This window comes from Eupeodes corollae, chromosome 3 (genome assembly GCF_945859685.1).
Source record: "Eupeodes corollae chromosome 3, idEupCoro1.1, whole genome shotgun sequence".
In the NCBI taxonomy this organism is placed as follows: Eukaryota; Metazoa; Arthropoda; class Insecta; order Diptera; family Syrphidae; genus Eupeodes; species Eupeodes corollae.
Genome location: NC_079149.1, coordinates 39,331,136 through 39,353,903, shown reverse-complemented (window position 1 = coordinate 39,353,903; position 22,768 = coordinate 39,331,136). Strand labels below are relative to the sequence as shown.

The 22,768-nt window shown below is 37.4% G+C and overlaps 5 protein-coding genes across 5 annotated transcripts in view; 4 read left to right on the top strand and 1 right to left on the bottom strand.

The window, feature by feature from the left end:
* Positions 1 to 22,768, bottom strand: part of LOC129952469 (uncharacterized) — a 181,671-nt gene that overhangs the window by 121,636 nt on the left and 37,267 nt on the right. The window lies entirely within an intron of this gene.
* LOC129950431 (uncharacterized) lies at positions 2,002 to 3,015 on the top strand. The gene is made up of 2 exons (XM_056062372.1): positions 2,002 to 2,243; positions 2,301 to 3,015. The coding sequence occupies exons 1-2, from the start codon at positions 2,002 to 2,004 to the stop codon at positions 3,013 to 3,015; spliced, it is 957 nt and encodes a 318-aa protein (XP_055918347.1).
* LOC129950430 (uncharacterized) lies at positions 7,371 to 11,090 on the top strand. Its single transcript, XM_056062371.1, has 2 exons — positions 7,371 to 7,561; positions 7,618 to 11,090. Exon 2 carries the CDS (start codon positions 7,764 to 7,766, stop codon positions 11,088 to 11,090), a length of 3,327 nt encoding a protein of 1,108 aa, XP_055918346.1. The 5' UTR covers positions 7,371 to 7,561; positions 7,618 to 7,763.
* Positions 11,220 to 12,050, top strand: LOC129950429 (uncharacterized). The gene has a single exon (XM_056062370.1). The coding sequence runs from the start codon at positions 11,220 to 11,222 to the stop codon at positions 12,048 to 12,050; it is 831 nt and encodes a 276-aa protein (XP_055918345.1).
* Positions 12,061 to 13,308, top strand: LOC129950427 (uncharacterized). The gene has a single exon (XM_056062369.1). It carries the CDS (start codon positions 12,061 to 12,063, stop codon positions 13,306 to 13,308), a length of 1,248 nt encoding a protein of 415 aa, XP_055918344.1.

Below are 22,768 nucleotides of genomic sequence, written 5' to 3'. Positions count from 1 at the left end.
GCATCTCAATATCCACAAGGGGGCATGGAAATCTCCTGATCAATCAACCTTCAACCAGATTGACCACATTGCGAACGACGCATGACACTTCTCCAGTATACAGGATATCCGAACATTCCGAGTGGCTAACATTGACTCGGACTACTACCTCGTTGTAGCCAAGGTACGGATATGCCGATCCAAGCCAAAACAACTAAGTATTGTGAGAAGATTCGACGTTAGACGGCTGCAATCGCAAGAGACTTCGACGTCCTTTTCCGATTGACTCTCTAATAACCTCTTAAGGAGACTTATTCTGCCTTCATTAAGCATTGAAAACCAGCAACATTGTCTTGCAGCCATCAGAGATCCCGCCTCTGAAGTGCTAGGTTTCACACGGCCACCACAGTGATACCCCTGATTTGAAGACGAATGCCGGAGCTTCTCGCGAGCTCTACGAACAGGAGAGGAGAGAGGAACACCGGCTTCTTAAATGGAAAAAAAGAGAAAAGAATTTTACCAAAAGGTACAAAAAACCTCCCAAGGGTACCAGCCACGAACCAAAGCCTGTAAAGATGATCAGGGATGTTCCCCTAGTAGAACCGCCGTTGATTTTGAGAATATGGAAAGACCACTTCTAAAAATTATATAATGGCGATGGCCCCGAATTTCGCATCAGTCTCCTTAACATTGCGTATAAGATCCTCTCTGCCGTATTGTGTGAACGTCTGAAGCCATTCGTCAACAACCTGATTGGTCCTTATCAGTGTAGCTTCAGACCAGGAAAGTCCACTATCGACCAAATATTCACACTACGGCAGATCTTGGAAAAAACCCAGGAATTTCAAATCGATACCCACCATTTTAAAGCCGCGTATGACAGCATCTACGAGTATAGTGAAGAGCTCTACAGAGCAATGTCTAGTTTTGGCATCCTTGTCAAACTTATCCTTTTGTGCAGAATGACGATGGAGAATGCACTCTGCTCTATCAAGGTCGGAAAAGATCTCACCGATGCATTTGATGTCAAAAAAGGTTTTAGACAAGGAGATGCACTGTCATGCGACTTCTTCAACATCGTTCTGGAAATCTTCCAAAGGTCCATCCAATTACTCGGATACGCAGATGATATTGACATTATTGGTAGATCAAAGCGTGATGTCAGTTGAGCTTTTTTGAGCATTGCGACGGAAGCGAAGATGATGGGTTTAGTGGTAAATGAGGGCAAGGAGGACTTTATCTACCTAGGCACCGCTATAAACTCAGACAATGACACCAGCGCTGAAATCAAAAGAAGAATAACTCTTACAAATCGCTGCTTCTTTGGACTTAGAAGGCAATTGAGTAGAAAAATCCTCTCTCGAGCATCTTAAATCACCATTTACATATTCCAGTTCTCATTTATTGCGCTGAAGCCTGGACCCTGTCAAAGAAAGATGAGAGCGTCTTAGGATGCTTCGAGAGAAAAATTCTTCGGGTGATTTTTGGTCCAATACGCATAGATGGAAAATGGAGGAGAAGATAGAACGACGAACTGTACGGGCTGTACAGCGACACTGACCTAGTTAGCAGAATTAAAGTCCAACGGCTTAGATGGCTAGGTCATGTAGAGCGAATGGACATCAACGCTCCAGCCAGCTCGGAATCTAATCCCGAGGGACGGCGTAGTAGAGGAAGACCGCGACTCAGGTGGCGCAATCAGGTGGGAGAGGACCTCAACCAACTTGGCGTGCGAAACTGGAGACAGCTAGCTAGGGACCGAGCTGACTGGAGACGCTTGTTGGTTGAGGGCCAGGTCCGCCCCGGGCTGTAGTGTAGAAGTAAGTTTTACAAAATGTTAAGAGTAAATCTAGTAAAAGAAATTTTTAACATATTTGTGGAACCATCATTGCGTTTGAAAACCTTATTTAAGGGTACTTAATTCATTAGAGAAACAACAAAATTCAGTGATTGAAAATTTTATGCAAATTTATATTAAAGTCTTACAATTTTATCAGTAAGCAATTTTCTAATTCGGTAGGAATGCCAATTACTCCAAAGATGCTCCGATACCAAGCTGCAGTTTTTTCCAGTTCGAACAACATCCCTAAGAGCCTCAGTACTTCAGAAAATGGAGCTGGAAGAAAGTGGTTGCGACTATTTATGAAACGACATCCGGAAATCTCTGTACGCAAGGCTCAAATGATGAACCCAGCAAGAGCCCAGAAACTCAACAGGCATATTGTCTCTGATCATTTAAAAAAGGTAAGGACACTTATGCAAAGGTTAAATATCCGAGACAGACCAGAATGAATATATAATTTGGACGAGAAAGGCTGCAGGATTTCCCTGCATCACCAGCAGAATCTCTTGGCCCAAAAAGGATCGAAGCGGATTCATCAAATTTCCAATAAACATGCCGAAAATGTGACGATTGTAGGATGTGTTAGCGCTATAAGGACGGCCATTCCACCAGTTATTCTTTTTAAAGGAAAGAGACGAAAGCCCGAATTCATGGACAATCTTCCAACTGGTTCCTTAGTGAAAATGACTCCTAAAGGATACATGAACCACGCTACTTTTGTAGAGTTCATATCCCATTTGGGTAAGTTCAAGACTCCAGGACCATTTCTGCTTATTTTTGATGGTGCAGCCTGTCACTTAGACTATTCCATCGAAGAGGAGGCAGAACGCCACCAAATAACACTGTATTATCTTCCATCAAATACGACACACGAACTCCAACCTCTGGACAAAGCCGTATATCGATCTTTTGAGCACCATTGGGACCAGGAATTGTTAAGCTTCACTGCAAAGTATCCTGGAAGGAAATTGAACAAAACAAGTTTTATTGTCATTTTGTCGAACGTTTGGTCTAAATGTATGACGTATGATAATATCACTTCAGGATTTCGTGCAACCGGTTTGTATCCCTTCGACCCAGATGTAATATCGGAAATAGCGTTTGCTTCATCAGCCCTTTCGGAAAAACCATGGCCAGATTCAGCAGACAACAAAAATATAAACGGCTCTACGGTCACACCAGTTGAAAGTTGAAAATGCAAATGCTATTGTCGTAACAGAGCCAGAACCAAATTTGGCCTGGCTGCAATGCTACAAGCTATGGAGAGAATTGAAAGTGAGGAAAGTAGCCAAGCCCAGAAATCTCATTAAAACCCTTACGAAAAAAGGCTCTGAATTTTAAGGGTCATCAAGTGACAAAAAGTTTGTTTATTGACAAGAATAAACCATCGTAATCTGTTAGCTAGGCCTTATTTGGCCGCCCTACCTTTGTACCAGTGAGTGGCATGATGGTTAGTGCGTTGGACTGTCATCCCAGAGGTCTTGGATTCGGATTCGCCATATAAACTGTAGGTCCCCTCCATTCCTGACAACATTACTCGCGCAGTTGTCAGTCACTAGGCCCTAGTTCTCAACGGACTGTTGCGCCACCCAATTTATTTATTAAACCGGAACTTAAAAAATTTATCACTTTGCTCAGAAAAATATTCTGTACGCATTACAACAACACGAACTAAGTGGTTAGTTGTTTCTATAATAGAAATTTCGAATTTTATTTGCCAATCTATTTTTCATAAACTATTCAAAAATTTCTAAAAACAATCATAAAAATAAATCAGCCATCTTTATAGCTCTACTCTTACATTCATACGTACATCAGCATAAATGTTTATAACGGCCTTCCCCTTCATTCGAAAGATTTCAAAATTTATTTAAAAACAATTCAAAAATATGTTTATAAATAAAGGTACATTCTTTTATACAATATGTATGTATATAGTAAAATTAATACCTCTGTCGGTATAACGGTGGCATGGCGGTGCGTGGCTGCAGCGGCGCGGCGTGGCGTCGCGTCGGTGGCGTCTAAATTTAGACGAAACATTTATGGAATTTATTTTTCATTTGCAGCTTGCGATAAATTATTTTAAAGTAGATGAACTAATTTTATGGAATATAAAGAAATTAAAAAAAAAAAAAAAAAACAAAGTAATAATAAATGAAATGCTATCGGAGTGGTAATTATAAAAATTGAAGAACCGGCGACCGACGACGACTGCGATGACGAAGATGACGTTGTCGAAGTTGTTGTCGTTAAGTGAAACGAACGGTTTAAGATACTCGCATCATGGAAGAAAAAAAAAAACAAAACTGGCGAAAAATTCTTCTTGAATCTTGAGTCACGTACATAGGGCGAAAGTATTTTACAGACTCGACCCTTCATCTTTATGTCTGATGGAGTTTTTCTGTTTTTTTTTTGTTGTTGTTGGAATGATTTTAACTTTATTGTTGTTATTTTTGTTTTCATAATAAGAAGAGCATCAAGACAACAAACAATCATTTTATTGAAAGAGGAGCCACAGCCCAAAGCCACAGCCCAAAGATGATCGAGAAGAGGCCGAGTTAAAGGTATAAAAGGTAGATATGGCATAATGCACATCAGCTCAGCCCAGAATTCAGCATTGCTGCTGCTCCTCTTAACAAGACACTTTTCAATGCAACAGGTACCTACTCCATCCACCATCATCATCATCATCATCATCAACGTCATGATGATGACGAAGACGACGAGGATGATGATAATGATAATGATGATGGGGTAGGTTTTAAGTGAAATGTGTTCTGCTTGCATCTGAAGTACATTATCTGTTGTGTTCGGTTTGGAGATACTTTCAGCAACTCATGTCTGCTCAAATGAAGATGATTACCAATAAGACTCAAGGACCATATAGATAGGTAGGTATAAACATGCATATACCTATTCCTGTAGGTAATCCCTTTTGGGTTAACATTGCACATATCTTCGTAAGTATGTCTAAATATATGGTATCTGATATGTTCTTGATGGTAATCCTCAATTTGAATGGCGCTTCTCTGATGCGGCATGCGACCAGCCGCCGGCGGCGGCGGTAGGTTGAAATTTTGAGTGCTGTAAAATTATTATTATTTTGAGGAATGGATTATTGTATAATTCTCTTTAAGGGAATATTATATCATTCCAATAGGAAAGGTCAGTAACATGAGTCGGGTCGGGTATAAAGGTTATTTACTTTTATATGTACATATGATGTATATACCTACCCTTAGTTATAGACATTTTGTCTATTGTTCATATGTATAGTTTACTATAAGGGGAGTCAATGCATCTTGAAGAAGCTTATAATGTGGATATAGTAATTTACTACTGAAAACGTGCCCAAAGCTTTGAATTGTAATATATTGAAAACCTCACGAATACGAAGATCTCTTTATTAAGTAATTTTAGAAAAAAAAACAACTTAAAGCCTGGGATATCTATAACTTGACAAAGTAATTTGGTTGGCTTTATTTTGGAGAGATTTTATTTTAATTACTTTATTTCAATTTGTTTGTTATTTTTAGTTGATATCAAAAGTACAGAATATCGTCCATTTAAGTATGCATTGAATAACTTCCAATAGTTGGTTTCATTTTAATATAAATAAAAACGAGTATTTTTTTAAGAGAAATCAATGCATATTTGCATCATTGTAAAAAGGAAGATACTATTAACAGAAAGCAATATCAGCCAAAGTCGTGGGGGTCATGATCTCCCCGCTTCCCCCAACACCTTGAGTATACTAAAGTTCATAATGATACGAGAAACTGTTTCCAAGATAAACATGAACAAATATTTGTTTTCCTTCAGTGTGGATGGAGTTATTTAAAACCTTAAGGTATTTTTTCTTTCGGAAATCTAATAAGCTTTAATTTTGTAGAAAATTATTTTTTATATGACAAATAGTATTCATGATAATCCCGAAAAACAGAAAAAACCATATGTTTCTCTTCAATGCCGATAGAATTATTTTATAAACTAAAGGGTGTCCCAAAATTAACGCAAGATTTGAATTTGCCGCCATTTGTGCAGTGAAGTGTTGGCAACCCTGAAAAAAAAGCAATTTGACAGCTAACATTATAGGGTTATTAAAAATGGAGCGTTACACGATAGAACAAGGTGTCTTCATTATTAAAGAATATTTCAAAAATAGTGAAAGCTTGGCGGCTGCAGTTCGAAAATTTCATACAAAATATGGTCGGAATAGTGTTTTAACTTCGTCAACTGTGAAGAGATTAATTGAAAAAATCATGGAGACTGGATCCGTTGGAGACGCCAAACACACTGGTCGTCCAAAAACAAGCCGTTCAAATGTGAATGTCGAAGCAGTGCGTGAAAGTGTTGCTGGATTGTCAATCCGACGTCGTGGACAAGAATTGCAAGTTTCAAGAACCTCTCTACAGCGTATACTCACCAAAGATCTGTGTCTTCATGCTTACAAAATTCAATTAACACAACAATTGAAGCCCAATGACCATGGACAGAGAAGAGAGTTCGTTCAATAGATTATTGAACATCAACAAATGGACCATGATTTTTCGAGCAAAATCATCCTAAGCGATGAAGCACATTTTCATCTTGATGGCTTTGTCAATCGCCAAAATTGCCGCATTTGGGGTTCGGAGAACCCACAAATGCATCCACAACGCGTGACTGTATGGTGTGGATTTTGGGCTGGAGGCATAATTGGGCCATATTTTTTTGAAAATGATGCTGGTCAAGCAGTGACTGTTACTGGTGCTCGATATCGCGACATGATTACACAGTTCTTTCTGCCAAAATTGGATGATATTGATGTGTCCAATATGTGGTTTCAACAAGACGGTGCCACATGTCATACAGCCAGTGAAACAATTCAATTACTGCATGAGACATTTCCAGGTCGTGTACTCTCTCGTTTCGGTGATCAAAATTGGCCTCCTAGATCGTGTGATTCAACACCATTAGACTTCTTTTTATGTGGTTATTTGAAATCACAAGTCTTTGTCAACAAGCCCACAACCACCCGAGCATTAAAGGACGAGTTTCAACGCTGCATCAACGAAATTCAGCCACATTTATGCAGAATGGTCATGGAAAATTTCAACAAAAGAGTGCGCATGTGCATGCAAAGCCGTGGAGGCCATTTGTCCGATGTGTTATTCCATACATAACCCTATCCTATGTACTTTACGAGTCAATAAAAATATAACTATCAAAAGACTAAAAACGGCGTTTAATATTTAATTCAAATCTTGCGTTAATTTTGGGACACCCTTTATAAGAGATACGAAAATATTCATAACAGCTTTTTTTATAAAATTTAATGACCTTTAATTTTGTGCAACAACAGTTTTTGATACGACAAACGGTTTTCAAGATAAACGTGAAAAACTGAAACAAACGCCATGTTTCTCTTAACTGCCGCTAGATCTCACGACGGATTCTTGGCGACTTTTTTGGGTCATCACCAGACATCCCTGAGAAAGTGTGCCAAGTTTCAAAACTGTTGGATTTTTTTTTGAGGTGAAAACTTTTATTAACTGGTGTCATCGAGCCATAAACTCTCCAGTACTAAAAACTATTTGTTTAATTACTCTGGCAATACCACGCCACAAGAATAGCTAAACCAAAGAAAAATGAAAAAAGGCTCGAGAATTTTCCTCGCCATGTACCTAACCTAAGTTTTAATGAGAAAAAGGTACAGTCGGATGGCGGCAGTTCAAAAATTAAGATATTCATACCTATGTAAGTTATTTTTTATAATTTCCCTTTTTCATTAATTTCAAAATTGTAACTTTTAGAAAATAAAAACAAATTGAATTATTTTGGACAAACACGGTTTTTGTTTTGGGAGAAATTTGATTAATTTTGCACCAGAGTCTGCGCGCCGACATATTTTTATTTTATAGTTGGTGCTAATTAAAATTGCACCACGAAGACTCCAATTATGTTAACCGACATGGAACACAGCTGTGCTTCAACGAAGTGTGATTTGCCCGATGACGATGAGATGGTTTCGTGTGAAACATGCCGAAGGTGGTGGCATTACAAGTGTGCGGATTTTAACCCTACTTTATTTGACACTGATACTCCATGGTTTTGTCGTAGAGATGATTGCGATGAAATTGGAAGTCAAAGTAAGGAAGAGAATACACACACTGCAGGTGCCGCGGCAAGTAATACTCAAAATGATGTTTTAGCTGCTGTGGATGGATTGATTGAGGCGGCTAGGGTGGCCCAAACGATCGTTGACATGAGAGACCAGGAAATCGCTTCTCTGAAAGCAGAAATGGACACGCTGAAAGCGCAGTTGGTTGCAACATCGTCAGTTGCAAGGCAAGAAGCGAGTTCTGTTCATTCTGCAGATTTGAAAAAGCTTGCTAGTGAGAGGCTCGAAGCGATTCGACAAATTGATTGCAGACACAAGCAAATGGTAGGTCCTGCTGCTGCCCACTCAACTCCTCTGTCGGGGCAGAAAGATTGCAATGTTAAATTGCAAGATGCGTCAAAAGACAGTTCGTGCCATCAGTCAGATATGGCAAATTTATTGACGATCTTGAATCGCAGTCAAGTCCAGGAGTTGCCCTCTTTTTCGGGGCAGGATAATAAAGAATGGCCGTATTTTGAATCGGTATTCATATCAACAACAGTTGAAGGCAACTACAGTGCCAAAGAAAATGTTGCTCGTCTAAGAAAGGCACTAAAAGGCGAAGCTTACAATCTGGTGAGCGATCGTCTAAGGTATTCTACTGATGCAAACGCCGTGATGGACTCATTACGTGCGATTTATGGGAGAGCAGATGTTTTAGTGCACAGTCTCACCACGAATCTGCTTAAGTTGCCGTCGTTGAGCTCACCGAGTGATACAAAACTGCGTCAATGGGCTGTGGTTCTGAATGGATTTGTTGCGGACATCAAGTCGATGGATTTAAGTAAGGAACTAGACAACAATTATATTCTGACAGATCTAGCAAGTAGGTTGTCTCCTGGACAATACCACGACTGGCAAAAACGAAAATCCAAGAAGACGCACTCGAATTTAGAAGATTTCGCAGTTTTTCTCACTGAGAAACTATACGACTTGCCACCAGAGTTATCCAAAGCAACAAAGCAGTTATCGTTAGACAAAGCAAGCGGCTCCAGTTCATCACGGAAGGTCCTGACTCACCAACCAGTTATACAGAGTGAAGAAAAATGTGTTAAATGTGAAAAAGCCAAACACACTTTAAGTGAATGTGAAGAATTTAAAGCTTTGTCTTTAGACGATAGGTTCACATTTGCTAAGAGCAAGGCTATTTGCTTTAGATGCTTAAAGTTATCACCACATAGATGGAAAAACTGTTCACTAAAGAAGTTGTGTGGTATCGAGGGCTGCTCGAAAAATCACCATCCGTTACTTCATCCGTCAACAACGAAGCCAACCTTGAATTCATCGGCACATCCTTTCGTTCCACCGTCGCAAATTCATTCGTCACATCTAGAACCTAAAGCTCCAGTTATGTTCAAAGTTGTTCCCGTTCGTTTATTTGGGAACAATAATAAATCTTTAGACACATTTGCCTTTTTGGACGATGGCTCATCCATTACGATGGTGGAAAAAGATGTTTTTGATCTTTTGGACTTGAGAGGTGAACCAGAGCAGCTTACACTCCAGTGGACAAAGGGCGTTTCCAGAACTGAGGACTCTTTGCGTACAAATTTACATGTTTCTGGCATAAATAAACGTAAACGACATTTGCTAAGGGACATTTATTCAGTGAAGAATCTGGAACTGCCACACCAGAGTGTTGACGTTGCCGCTTTAAAGCAAAAGTTCTTGCATCTAAGAGATTTGCCGTTACCGAATCTAAATGATGCAAGGCCGAAAATATTACTGGGGTTAGATCAAGCTAAGCTTCTTGTGGGCAGTCGTCAGCGATCTGGTAAAGATGATGAACCACATGCGATGAAGACTCTCCTAGGTTGGACCGTCTTTGGTACAACAAAGATGGAATCCAGCGTATCTTGTATTGGCCCTTCAAGAATAGCTTCGATTTCTTACTTTCATGGAATTAGCAAGCAAGATGAAGAACTTCATGATATAGTAAAACGTCATTTCTCAACCGAGGAGTTTGGGGTTCGGCCTCTTAGCGGAAATTTTGTTAGCCAACTTGACGCTCGGGCATTAGAGGTGATGAAGCGCACCCTGCGCTATGTTGACGATCACTACGAGATTGGTTTGCTATGGGCTTCCGATGACGTTAAACTTCCTGATAGCTACCCCATGGCTGAGAAAAGACTTATTACTTTTGAGAAGTCTTTGTTGAAGAGACCTGAGCTGTTGAAGTGGATGAACCAATACATAAAAGATTTATTGTCCAAAGGTTACGCTAGGATAGTTTCAGATGAAGAGCTGTGTCAAGAGCATCCGAGAGTTTGGTATACACCTACATTTGTGGTTGTGAATCAGAATAAACATCCACCGAAGCCAAGAGTTGTTGCTGACGTCGCTGCGAAGGTGAATGGAGTTTCATTGAACTCGCATTTATTGAAGGGTCCAGACAACTTGGTACCTCTCCACGCTGGGCTGTTCAAATTTCGCGAACGAAAAGTTGCTGTAAATGCGGATGTTCGAGAGATGTTCCACCGCATTAAGATTTGTGAAGCGGACCAGCATTGTCAGAGGTTTCTTTGGCGAGATGGCGATGTTTCTAGAAGGCCAGCAGTCTACATTATGCAAGTCATGATGTTTGGACCTTCATGCTCTCCCACATCTGCACAATTTGTGAAAAATCATCATGCGAACTTCTATAAGCAGCAGTGTCCGGAGGCAGTTGATGGGCTTGTTAACCGAACGTATGTTGACGACTACTTTAATAGTCACGACACGGTTGAAGAGGCTGTTGCTGTTAGCAAAGATGCCATTGAAATCTGTAAGGCAATGAACTTCGAGCTGGTGGGATTTCAATCGAATAGTCGTGCGTTTTTGGACCAGATTCCTGAATCGAATATCAAAGCAAGCCTGGTGAGTATCGATCCTAATGAGTCAGAGAGTTACGTCACAAAGATTTTGGGAATGTTATGGCAGCCTTCCTCTGATTATCTGATTTATAAGCTCTACGATGAAGAGTTTTTAAAGAAGATGTCGGATTCAAATGCTAATATATCCAAACGAGAAATATTAAGAACGATTATGAGAATTTTCGACCCCCTTGGTCTTATTTCCTGTATCATCATCAGAGGGCGATATATTTTGCAAGAGATCTGGCGCGAAGGCTTCAATTGGGACGAGTAGATATCCTGTGTGTTGCGACAGCAGTGGCTGAATTTCATAAGAATCTTGCGACAAATAGAGGAAATCAAGATTCCTCGTGCGTATACTACATTGAAACCGGGTTACTCAAGGATCAGTTCGGTCGTTTTTATGGATGCTTCGGAGAAGGCATTTGCTGCTGTATCATATTGGCGCTTCGAGCATAATGCAGCAGTCGAAGTTGCAATTGCCATGGCTAAGGCGAAGGTTGCTCCGGTTAAAAGACTGTCAGTACCTCGCTTAGAGTTACAGGCGGCTGTGCTTGGGGTGCGGATTGCGGAAACTGTGAGAAGTTCTCACTCAATTCGAGCTGATGACATCATCTTTATCTCCGATTCTAAGACGGTGCTCTCATGGATTAGTTCTTCCACCTTCAAATTCCCAAGTTTCGTTGCTGTTCGTGTTGGAGAAATTTTAGAAACTACTAATCCGCATCAGTGGTGGTTCTTAAGATCTGCGGATAATGTTGCGGATGACGGAACCAGATGGTGCGACAATGCAGAAAGCTCTAATAACTCGAGATGGTTTGCAGGACCCGAATTTTTGAAGCTTCCCCAAGTTGATTGGCCAGTTACGCCAGGGAAAGTTATCGCTAATGCAAATAAGGTAAGCACAATTGATTTATCTAAATTCCCAGTAAATTTGCATAGACATCAACCAATATCATTTAAAATATTTGATGAGTTAAAACCAAGATTTCGAGCTAGATGGTTTTCGGCAGTCAGAGTAGTGGCACTATTACTTCGTTTTAAAGACTTGTTGAGTAAAAAGGGAATTGAAACAGAGCCTTTCGCAACACCTTCAGAAATTGTAAGAGCTCAGGACTGGTTATTTCGGAAAATCCAGCAAGATGCCTTTTCGGATGAAATTACTTGTCTGCAAGCTAATCGAAGTTTTAGGGACCACGAGTACCTTATTGAATCTGTGTCCGTTTATCGATGATGAGGGTACTATGCGACTAGGCTCGAGAATACAGAAAGCAAATATTTCATACGCAGCACGGAATCCTGCCATACTGCCGAAACACCATCCGCTAGTGGAGTTATTAGTTCAGCACCACCATGAAGCGAACAATCACGTTGCAACGGCCACGACGATTTCAGACATCAGGGAAAGAGCTTGGGTTATAAGCATTCGTTCGACAGTGGCACGAGTCCAATCAAAGTGTTTTATGTGCAAAAGACTCAAGGCTAAGGCAGTAACACCATTTATGGGTCAATTGCCTGAAGGTCGGTTAGCCTTTGAGTTGAGACCTTTTACCCATGTAGGGGTAGACTGTTTCGGTCCCATGCATGTTAAATATGGAAGAGGCACAGTTAAACGATTTGGGATGATTTTTACTTGTTTGAGTTTCCGTGCCGTCCACATTGAGGTGCTCAATGATCTCTCTATGGACCAGTGTTATATGGCTGTTCGTCGATTTCTCATCATTCGTGTAGTCACCAAATTCATCTATAGCGATAATGGCCTTAACTTCGTCGGCACAAAGAACCGCCTAGATAAAGATGTAAAGGAGATGGAGGCTGCTCTCGGTGAGTACTGCGCCAAGTACGAAGGGATTCTCTGGCGTTTCATACCTGCATATTCACCGTGGATGGGTGGAGCATGGGAGCGCCTTATTAAATCCATTAAATCCAGCATAGAGTTTACCTTAAGGGGAGTGACACCTCGAGAAGATGTTCTTTTAAACGCGCTATATGAGGCACAGGGGCAGATTAATAGGAGGCCGCTAACTCATATACCCGTCGACCCGGAGGATCCTCGACCACTTACACCAAACTCTATACTTTTTGGAGATGCCGATCAGAATTTAACCGCACCTGGAGTGTTTTCTGGCAAAGATCAATGGAGTAGGCTGTATAGCCGTCGAGCGCAACACCTAATGAGAGAATTAACAAGGCGTTGGTACACAGAGTATCTTCCTGAGCTGACGAGGCGTTCAAAATGGTACACAAAAACAAAGCCAGTAGAGATTGGAAGCATTGTTCTTGTTATTGAGCCGGGGGAAGTTCGATCTGCTTGGAGGCTTGGCAGAGTGACAAACGTTTTTCCTGGTCCTGATGGAGTTGTGCGGATAGCTGATGTTCGTCTGTCAAATGGAAACATTTTGGTGAAGAGGTCGGTTGGGAGGCTCGCTGTCTTGGATCTGGAGTCTTCAGATAGAGCTTCAGACGGGCCCCGGGATGTCATCGAGCCATAAACTCTCCAGTACTAAAAACTATTTGTTTAATTACTCTGGCAATACCACGCCACAAGAATAGCTAAACCAAAGAAAAATGAAAAAAGGCTCGAGAATTTTCCTCGCCATGTACCTAACCTAAGTTTTAATGAGAAAAAGGTACAGTCGGATGGCGGCAGTTCAAAAATTAAGATATTCATACCTATGTAAGTTATTTTTTATAATTTCCCTTTTTCATTAATTTCAAAATTGTAACTTTTAGAAAATAAAAACAAATTGAATTATTTTGGACAAACACGGTTTTTGTTTTGGGAGAAATTTGATTAATTTTGCACCAGAGTCTGCGCGCCGACAACTGGGCTATGAACAAAATTTGAGTTACAAGTTTCACATATCAAATGGTATTGCTCCTTAATAAAGAGTGATTTTTTAGCTATTATCTTTTTGGCGACACTGGTTTAAAAAGCTGACGCTAATTTCGTGTGTTTTGTTTCACTGTTAAACATCTTCAGTTTGGTCTATAATTTAACCTTGAATCGTCTTACAAACGAAACCCGCTTGAAAATTATTAAATTTTATTATCAAAATGCGTGCTCTTTTAAGAAAGTTCATCGTGCGCTTCTTCCATTTTATGGGCAGTTTAATCGTTTAATCGACCACTGAAGCCGCTATTCGGGCTATTGTGACTAATTTTCCCACCAAAAAAGGATTTAGGTGTGATGCCTTTTAAAATACAGCTGGTGCAAGAATTAAAGCCGAACAACATAAAATTTTTAGTGCATGGGCTCTTAGAAAGTTGGCCGAAGATCCACTTTTTTACCAAAAAATTGTGTTCAGCGACGGAGCTCATTTTTGCTTCAATGGGTACATAAATAAGCAGAATTGTAGATTTTGAAGTGAATATCAGCCAAAAAAATTGCAAGAGCTACTAATGCATCCAGAAAAAGTCACAGTATGGTGCGGTGTATGGGCTGGTGGCATCATTGGACATTGAGATGATATCTAACTTTTTTTTGCCTAAAATGCTAGAGCTTGACATGCATAACATGTGGTGTTTCAACAAGACAGTGCCACGTGCCACACAGCAGGACTAATTGAGAGGTGAGTTCGGGACCGTTCAGGTGGTCGCCTAGATCATGAGATTTAAACCCTTTAGACTAATTTTATAATAAGAAAAGAGGCTGGGATGCAACCCACACTGATAACTTCCCATCCCGTCTGTCGATTTCTCTTGCTTAAAAGTTTGTCTATATGTACTCGTATCAATTTTTACCAAATTTGCGGACTATTTTTGTGGATTTTATTTTTTATGAAAAAACGGACTGTTGGAATTTTATATAAAAATTACTGAATATCGGAAACAATATTTTCTGTGAAATAAAAAAGGTTGAAGACAGTATTTTTAATTTTTGAAAAGCTATTTGAGCCGAAAGTCAATTTTTACCAAGTTTTAGTATTGTTTTTTTTAGAGTTTTATTTTTTGTAAAAAAAACTGTCAATTCGATTTTTTTCAAAATTTTATCAGATGTCAAAAACATTATTCTTCGTTCCACAAAATTGTTTAAGAGATGAAATCATATTTCAGTCGTAAAATTTTGGAGGTGACACATTTTTTGTTTCAGTTTTATTGATTTATAAAAAAAAAGTTACATTGATTTTTTTCAAAAAATAAACCTGTTTGGTATCACGTTACAATATATTATATAAAATTTAATTCAAGTCTCTAGCGTTTTTGGTTCGTAAGATATTAAGGGTTAACCTTAATATCTTACAGCAACACTGCTGTTAAAGTGAAAAGTTCAAGTTTCTCATCGCTCGTTACAATTTTCAATATTTAATATTTTTTACATTTAAATAAATACTAAAAGTATACTATCTTTAAGATCACTTTTAATTACACGGATACAAATTAAAATTTCAAGGTAACAATAGTGATTAAGCTGAAAAATAGTTTGTTAATCTGAAACAAGTGTCACATGACTGACAATAAAAGAAAAATTCACGAAACTTCACCAGAAGAATTACGAATTCCTGAATCAAATATCAACAGATTAAACAAAGTATTCAAATATAACCGAAAAATGGCTATGACTCAATCAGATTTTAATCAAATCAGGTGTATCATTGATAGTTCTCTACAAACGGCCATAGCCATTCTGGCAACGAAAGATGACATAGGTAAGATAAACTTAGAAATCGATCATCTACGACAAGAAAACCGAGAGTTATCCAATCAAATACAAATGTTTGAAAAACGCTGCTGTGCTTTAGAAGAAGAGCTCGAATTACAAAGTCGTGAAATTCGTGGAAAAAAATTTAATATTTTCGATGCCCATTAGCACCAATAATCCACAAGAAAAAATTGATGACATAACCCAACTTTTGCTGGATAACGAAGCACCCCGAATGCCAAGAGCTGTTAAACTCAGTGAAAACAATAACACAATCAAACTTAAACTTAACACCGGTTCGAATGAAATTGCAATGAAAATGTTAAAAAATACACAAAAACTGAAAGGCACGGGTGTCTATATACAACATGATCGGAGTAAGCAATCACAACTTAAAAATCGCATTTTACTTGGCTATAGAAAAGCAATCAAAAAATGTAACCCAGCAGAAAAAATATTAATTAAAAACAATTCTCTTATAATTAATGATAAAAAATTTTATTTAAACAAAAACAATATCTTAAAATATCTAAACAAAAACGGAGAAGCAGAACTACAAAATATGTTCAACTCTATAAACTTAACAGCTGTCACATCTGTCAGAGAAAATATGCTGTCAAACAACAATCATCAAGAAATAAATGTAATAGAACAGCAAATATCAACAGGGATGGTACATGAACATCAACATCAAAATTGTAATAGATTTGATAGAAACTGAAATTTAGAAGCCGTCAGTCAAAATAATGTTAAAATTTGTCTTAAAATAATTTCATACAATATATCAGGGTTAAATAATAAACTTTTATTTGTAAACTTCTTTAATTACATTAAAAATTTTGAAATATTTTTATTATTTGAAACACATGTAACAAAAGAGAACTTTATTAAATTTGAAAAATATTTTAGTGGTTATAAGCTTATGTGGTTAGAAGCAACTAAATCGTCAGATAAAGGGCGAGCAAGTGGAGGCACTCTATATGGGATACGATCTTCGTTACTAAATACATTCATTTTTGACGAATGTGAAGGAACAACAATTGTAAAATGTGTGAAGGAGAAGAATATGTGTATCGTACCATGTTACATAAATTGCAATCACTGGAAAAATGATTTCGAAAAACTTTACAATACAATCCAAAGTCTAGATAGCAGCAGTATGAGTATACTCCTCATTGGAGACTGTAATGCAAGAACTGGAAAAAATCAAATAAAAATAGCAAAAAATATATCAAATCCTTCGATATCTACCAACGAAAGAAATTCAGCTGACAGTGTATGCAATAAAAACGGAGTGGAATTGCTCCAGTTGCTCCAAATTCATGGTTTAACAATTCTAAATGGATGTACAATAGGAGATAAAGATGGCCACCTCACCTTCATCGGCGCACAGGGTAAATCTGTGATTGACCTTTGCGCTGTAAATGATAAATGGATTGATCGTGTCAACAGATTTGAAGTTGAGTGTAAGACTTTCTCAGACCACATGCCCATAGTTGTGGAATTTTTAAACCAAGCACCTTCTACTGAAACAAATCTTAAACTTCTTCCTCGTCTTTGTTGGAAATATGAACAGAAAACTTCGTTTCAGCGAAATTTAGAAAATTTTTTACTAACTAATGCCTTGCGAACGGAATCCACGGAAGATCTTTCAAATCAACTTACTGAATGTATTCGAAATTCTTATCCAAGCAAAACTATAAACCCGAAGTTATCATTTAAACAGGAATGGTTTGACAAAGAGTGCTGGAAAGCTAGAATAAAGTCGTTCTCCATTTTACGCACAATCCGTTCATCAAACAACCAACACCTTAGGACTTGGTATATCGAAGCCAACACAAATTACAAAAACTTATGTCGTCAAAAGAAAACTGACTTTGAAAACCAACAAGCTCTTCTTTTAGGACAAACTCGAAACGCCAAGGAATTCTGGAAGATTGCGAGGGAAATCAACGGAATGAATTATAAAATCGGTACAGGTGTATCGGCTGAATTACTTGCAAACCACTTTAAACTTCTCCTCTCAAATAATTCTAATCTGACAATCTCATACGCAGAACCTTTATGCATTGACGAATCACTAGACTCCGACATCTCTATTGAAGAAATACAATCTGTGTTGATGAAAGCGAAAAATGGAAAAGCGCCAGGTGAGGATGGTATTCCTTATGAGTTTTTTAAAAATGCAACACCTCAATATTATGACAACTTAAGGACCCTGTTCAACAAAATTTTATCAACGGCAAGCATCCCCTCTTCGTTCAGGAAATCTGTGATCTTCCCGATCCACAAAAAAGGACCTTTAGACGTTGTAGAAAATTATAGAGGAATCTCTTTCATGAATGTTATGTCAAAAATTTTCTGTGGTGTCTTAGTTGAAAGATTAGATAGATGGGTTGAAAGGAAAAACATTCTGTCTGAACTACAAGCGGGATTTAGAAAGAATTACTCCACTATTGACCAAATATATGTTCTTACGTCTATTGTTAAAGCGTTCCAAGCCAGGAACAAAAAAGTATACTCTTTCTTTGTTGATTTCAAAGCTGCCTTTGATCTTATTAACAGGGACGCTCTTTTTTACAAAATGTCGCAACTTGGTATATCGTCAAAATTCATTAAAGTGATTAGAGAAATGTACACGGATACTAATGCAGCAGTTTGGGATGGTACAACGTACTCGGAGTGGTTCGGAACTAATTCTGGTGTGAAACAAGGCTGTCTCCTCAGTGCATTATTGTTCTCACTCTTTTTAAACGACGTAGTAGATGATCTACCTGGTGGAGTCAGAATTGCTGGTACTTTAGTCAATGTGTTACTCTACGCAGACGACCTTGTCATACTAGCTGAATCACCTGAGCAGATGCAATTGATGATAAATCGCTTGTCAAACTACTGCAAGAGATGGGATCTATCTATAAATACAGAAAAATCGAAAATGATGGTCTTCGAGCGACATTCAAGAAATCATAATGACAGACAGTGGTATTACGATGGACAAGCTGTAGAAACCGTGAGAGAAATTAAATACCTAGGTGTGAGACTTAGTTCAACTTTTAGTTTCAAGAACCACCTAGCCGAGAAAAGCAATAGCTCACAAAGCTTAATCAACCTAACCTGGAAAAATGTTTTTTCAAACAAAAGAATCACTTTATCCTCAAAACATAAGATATTTAATTCAGTTGTCAAATCAACCCTTTGCTACGCTTCTCAAGTCTGGGGTGCAGATGAGTACGAGGAAATAGAATTATTCCAAAGAAATTTTCTGAAGAAACTATTTAACCTGCCACAAAATACACCAAATTATTGTATTTACTTGGAAACTGGCCTTCCAAAACTCCTAACCAACACTCTGAAATCTCAAGCTGACTTCATAATTAAGCTATGTAGTCATTATGAAGAATATCGACTTTCGAAGAAACTGTTTTTGTATGAGTTAAGGAACAAAGACTGGTGGTATAAAAAATGGCAGACTATTGGTAACGCTTGTGGTGAAAACTTAATAATTGACACTAACAACTTAAGCAATTTGAAAGAAAATCTCTACAACATTATTCAGAAGAATGAAGACGCATCTCGTGATATGTTCATCCTTAAGGCGCGAGAGTCTGATAACAGAGTCTTATACAGCCAATTGGATTACAATCTAAAACAAAGGAACTACTTCCATGATTCGTTAAGGTATGATGAGATATCTATAATCTTCAAAGCAAGGTGCGAGGTCCTTCACCTCAATGGGAACCCCTATAATGGAAGCTTTAACCAATTCTGTTCGCTGTGCAACCTTAAAGCAAAAGAAGACTGCTTTCATATTATTAGTATATGCCCTATATTCAGACCACAAAGAATTATGCATTTTGGTAAACCCACTTTAACATTACAAGAATCTGTACAACTTTTAAACGAATGTGAATGGAAAACTCTTAGCAATTTCTTGAAAACAGTTTACAAATACAGAAAATTGTTAATATCTGAATACATTTAAATACCTGCCATTTTGAATTTATTGAAAATTTATTTTATTTATAGTCATTAATTAAATTTAAAATATAAATTTGCCAATCAGGCTGACGGCTAAGCCATAGCTTTAAGATTCAAATTTTGTAACAAACTATTGTATTTAACTCTTAATAAATGAATAACTTACTTACTTACTTACTTACTTATTAAGGGTTAACCAAAATTGAAGTTGATATCTCTTCTGGTTCTTGAGCTATGGATGACAAAAAAAACGTCTTGAACGTACGGACGTACGAACGTACGAACGTACGTACACACGCACGAACAGACATCTTTTTAAAAATCTTTTATTTCGACTCTAAGGAACTTGAAACGTCGAGAAATGTCAAAATTTTCAATTTGACAAATCGGACCCATTACAATAACTTCCTATGGGAAGTTAAAAATGTTAAAGATCATGTCTATACAGACAAGCCTGTTATGTTATGAAAGTTTAGGGAGGTTTATTAGCAAAAGTCTCTGAAAATAAGGATGTGGTGTGCATATTTGGGAAAACGGAAGAAAACGACATTTGTCAATATTCAATAAAAGTCGGTTTGTATTGCACCATTCCCTAAAACGATGAAGATCTTCTTGAAGCTGTGAGCAGTCATTAATTGAACTAATAGATTTGAAAATTTTAATGTCATCAGCGTATATTAAAACGGAGAAGTTTTTTATAACGGATGTTATGTCATTTATATACAAAATAAATAATAAAGGACCTAAATGGCTACCCTGTGGAACACCAGAGTTGACGTAAAATTGGTCGGAGAGTTCATTTCTGAATATAACGCTATAACTTCTGTTCTTAAGATAAGACGCGATCCACGTCAAGAATTTGTCGTTAAACCCTAAGGCCTTAAGTTTATGGACTAAAGTCTTGGGACACAATTTGTCAAAGACTTTACTGAAATCTGTGAATACGCAATCTACTTGCTTACGATCTTCGAAGGAGTCAAGGCAGAGAGAAGTGAAATGAAGATGGTTTGTAATTGTTGATTTATTCTGGACGAAACCATGTTGATTTTCACATACAATTGAATTACAATTAAAGGATAACATCTTACAGATAATGGACTCAAATAGTTTGGGAATAACGGAAAGTTTTGGCAATCGGCCGGTAATTCGTTATTTCATTCTTAGACCCTTTTATATGAATCGGAGTTATAAATGCACTTTTCCTTAATAGTGGGAAAACTGAGCTTTCTAAGAGATTCATTGAACAAAACAAACAGAGGGTACGATAAATGAAACACACATTTTTTTAAAACACATGATGGTACTCCATCAGGGCCAGTGTGAAAACAGTCATAAAGTTCTGAGACACAACGAACAATTGAATCCTTACATATTGTCAAGTCAAGTGAGTTAAGGTGAGGATAATTTTGGGCTGGGAAGAACGAATCGGGAATATGAAAAGAAGAAGGCACGTTGAAAGCATCTTTGAAGAAATTAGCAAACATATTTGAAATTATTTGGGAGTCATGACTTGTTGTGTTATTAAAAGACATAGAGTTTGGGTAACCGTCAGTTTTTCTTTTACTTTTCACGAAATCCCTGAAGTTTTTTGAGGTCTGTTTCAATTCATTTTCAATTTTTATAATATAGTCAGAGTATAGAATATTGGAGTTGTCAATGAAAATATTTTTAAGTTCGGAGTAAATCCTGAAGTCTTCTTCTGCTCTAGTTTTACTAAATTTTAGCCATGCCTTATTTCTTTTATTTTTTAAGTTTTTTAATTGAGTGTCAAACCATAGTGGAGTTTTAGAATTATAGCGAGATTTCCGTAATGGCATAGTTTCAGTTGATTCCAGTCAACATTACACAATAAGCTAGTTAGTTCATTAAAGTTACATTTTTTAAAATTGAATTCAAGTTTTTCATTTGATGTATTAAGGATATTGCACACATTTATATTCAGTGATATATTTAAAGCTGGATGGTGACGGTCTTCTTCTACTAGTTTAACATCGGCTGGAGATACAGCTACGTCAGTATTTATCGTGTCGGAGAAAAATATTAGTTCCAAATATTTGTTGTATTGATTAGCAACTCCATTAAATTGAACAAGTCCACAAGAAGCTAAACCATCAATAATTGTGAATTCATTGGTGCTCGTTGGACTGATAGGTGTCAAAAAGTTGAAATCTGATGATTTTGTCCAGTGGAGGTTCGGAAGATTGAAATCACCTACGATCAGCAGTTCATCATTAGGTTCCATTTGGTCGTGGATCTTCTCAGTTAAATGCATGCAATTTTCATAGGCAAAACTGGTAGATCTTGGAGGTATGTATACTGAGATGATAAAGAGATAACCTGTTTCCAATTTGATTTTAATACATAGCATTTCGACGTCAGAAAGATCAAAAGTATCAACCAAAGTGTATATAAGGTAGTTTTTTGAAAAGGGTTAAAGGATGACGACTTTATATTATTATTTTGTTTACTCTCGAATTCGTGTATTATGATCCCTTTTGGCCAAAGCGATGTTGAGTTTAGAAGGTGGAAGATTGAGTCTGGAACTCTTATCTTAAAAGATGCATATTTCGAGTGGCTTCGATGAATCATTTTCTCAACTTTTTATTTAAATAAAAGTCCACATTTTTCGGCCGTAAAGCCTTATGGTGTTCAAGAGATAAAACCTATTGCTACAGTTATTCAGAAAGCGGATTTTTAACTTTAACTTTTATTTAAACTTAAGAAAGATATAAAAATGCAGTTGTTAGTAATTTTCTCTAACATATATAAAATTATTTAAAAAGCTAAATCAAATTTCAAAAAGTGGAGTACTTAATACATTTATTAAGTTCTTTTTTTGATTTAAGTTCTTTTACCAAAACCACTATTACAGCTTTTCATTTACTAAGTATCCTACCATGTTCTTATTACGTTTTAACCGAAATAGTTTTGTGGTAAAATATCCTAAGTTGACATAAGCAGTTTTTACTTTTTTGATTAATGTCGAACATAAAAAGAACTTTAAAAAGACTTAACCAAAATTATTTCTGCCTATTTTCTCATAAATAAAGTAAATTGATACATAAGACAAATCATCCTCTACTTGAGTTGTTTTACCTTTTGCAAAAGCCCACGAATTAAACTAAAGATATTAAACAAAAGGTCATAACTTTCTTCTTTTAAAAGATTTATCAACGAGCGTAAAAAAGAACAAAAATTGTGTAGACATTCCGTCTACGATTATGATATAAAAAAAGATTAGTAGCTAAAATTACTTAAGTGGACTTAAGAGTGTTTTTAAGGCGCTTATAAAAATTCAGTTTTTTTGTAAAAGTTTAACCTCCTTGCCTGTC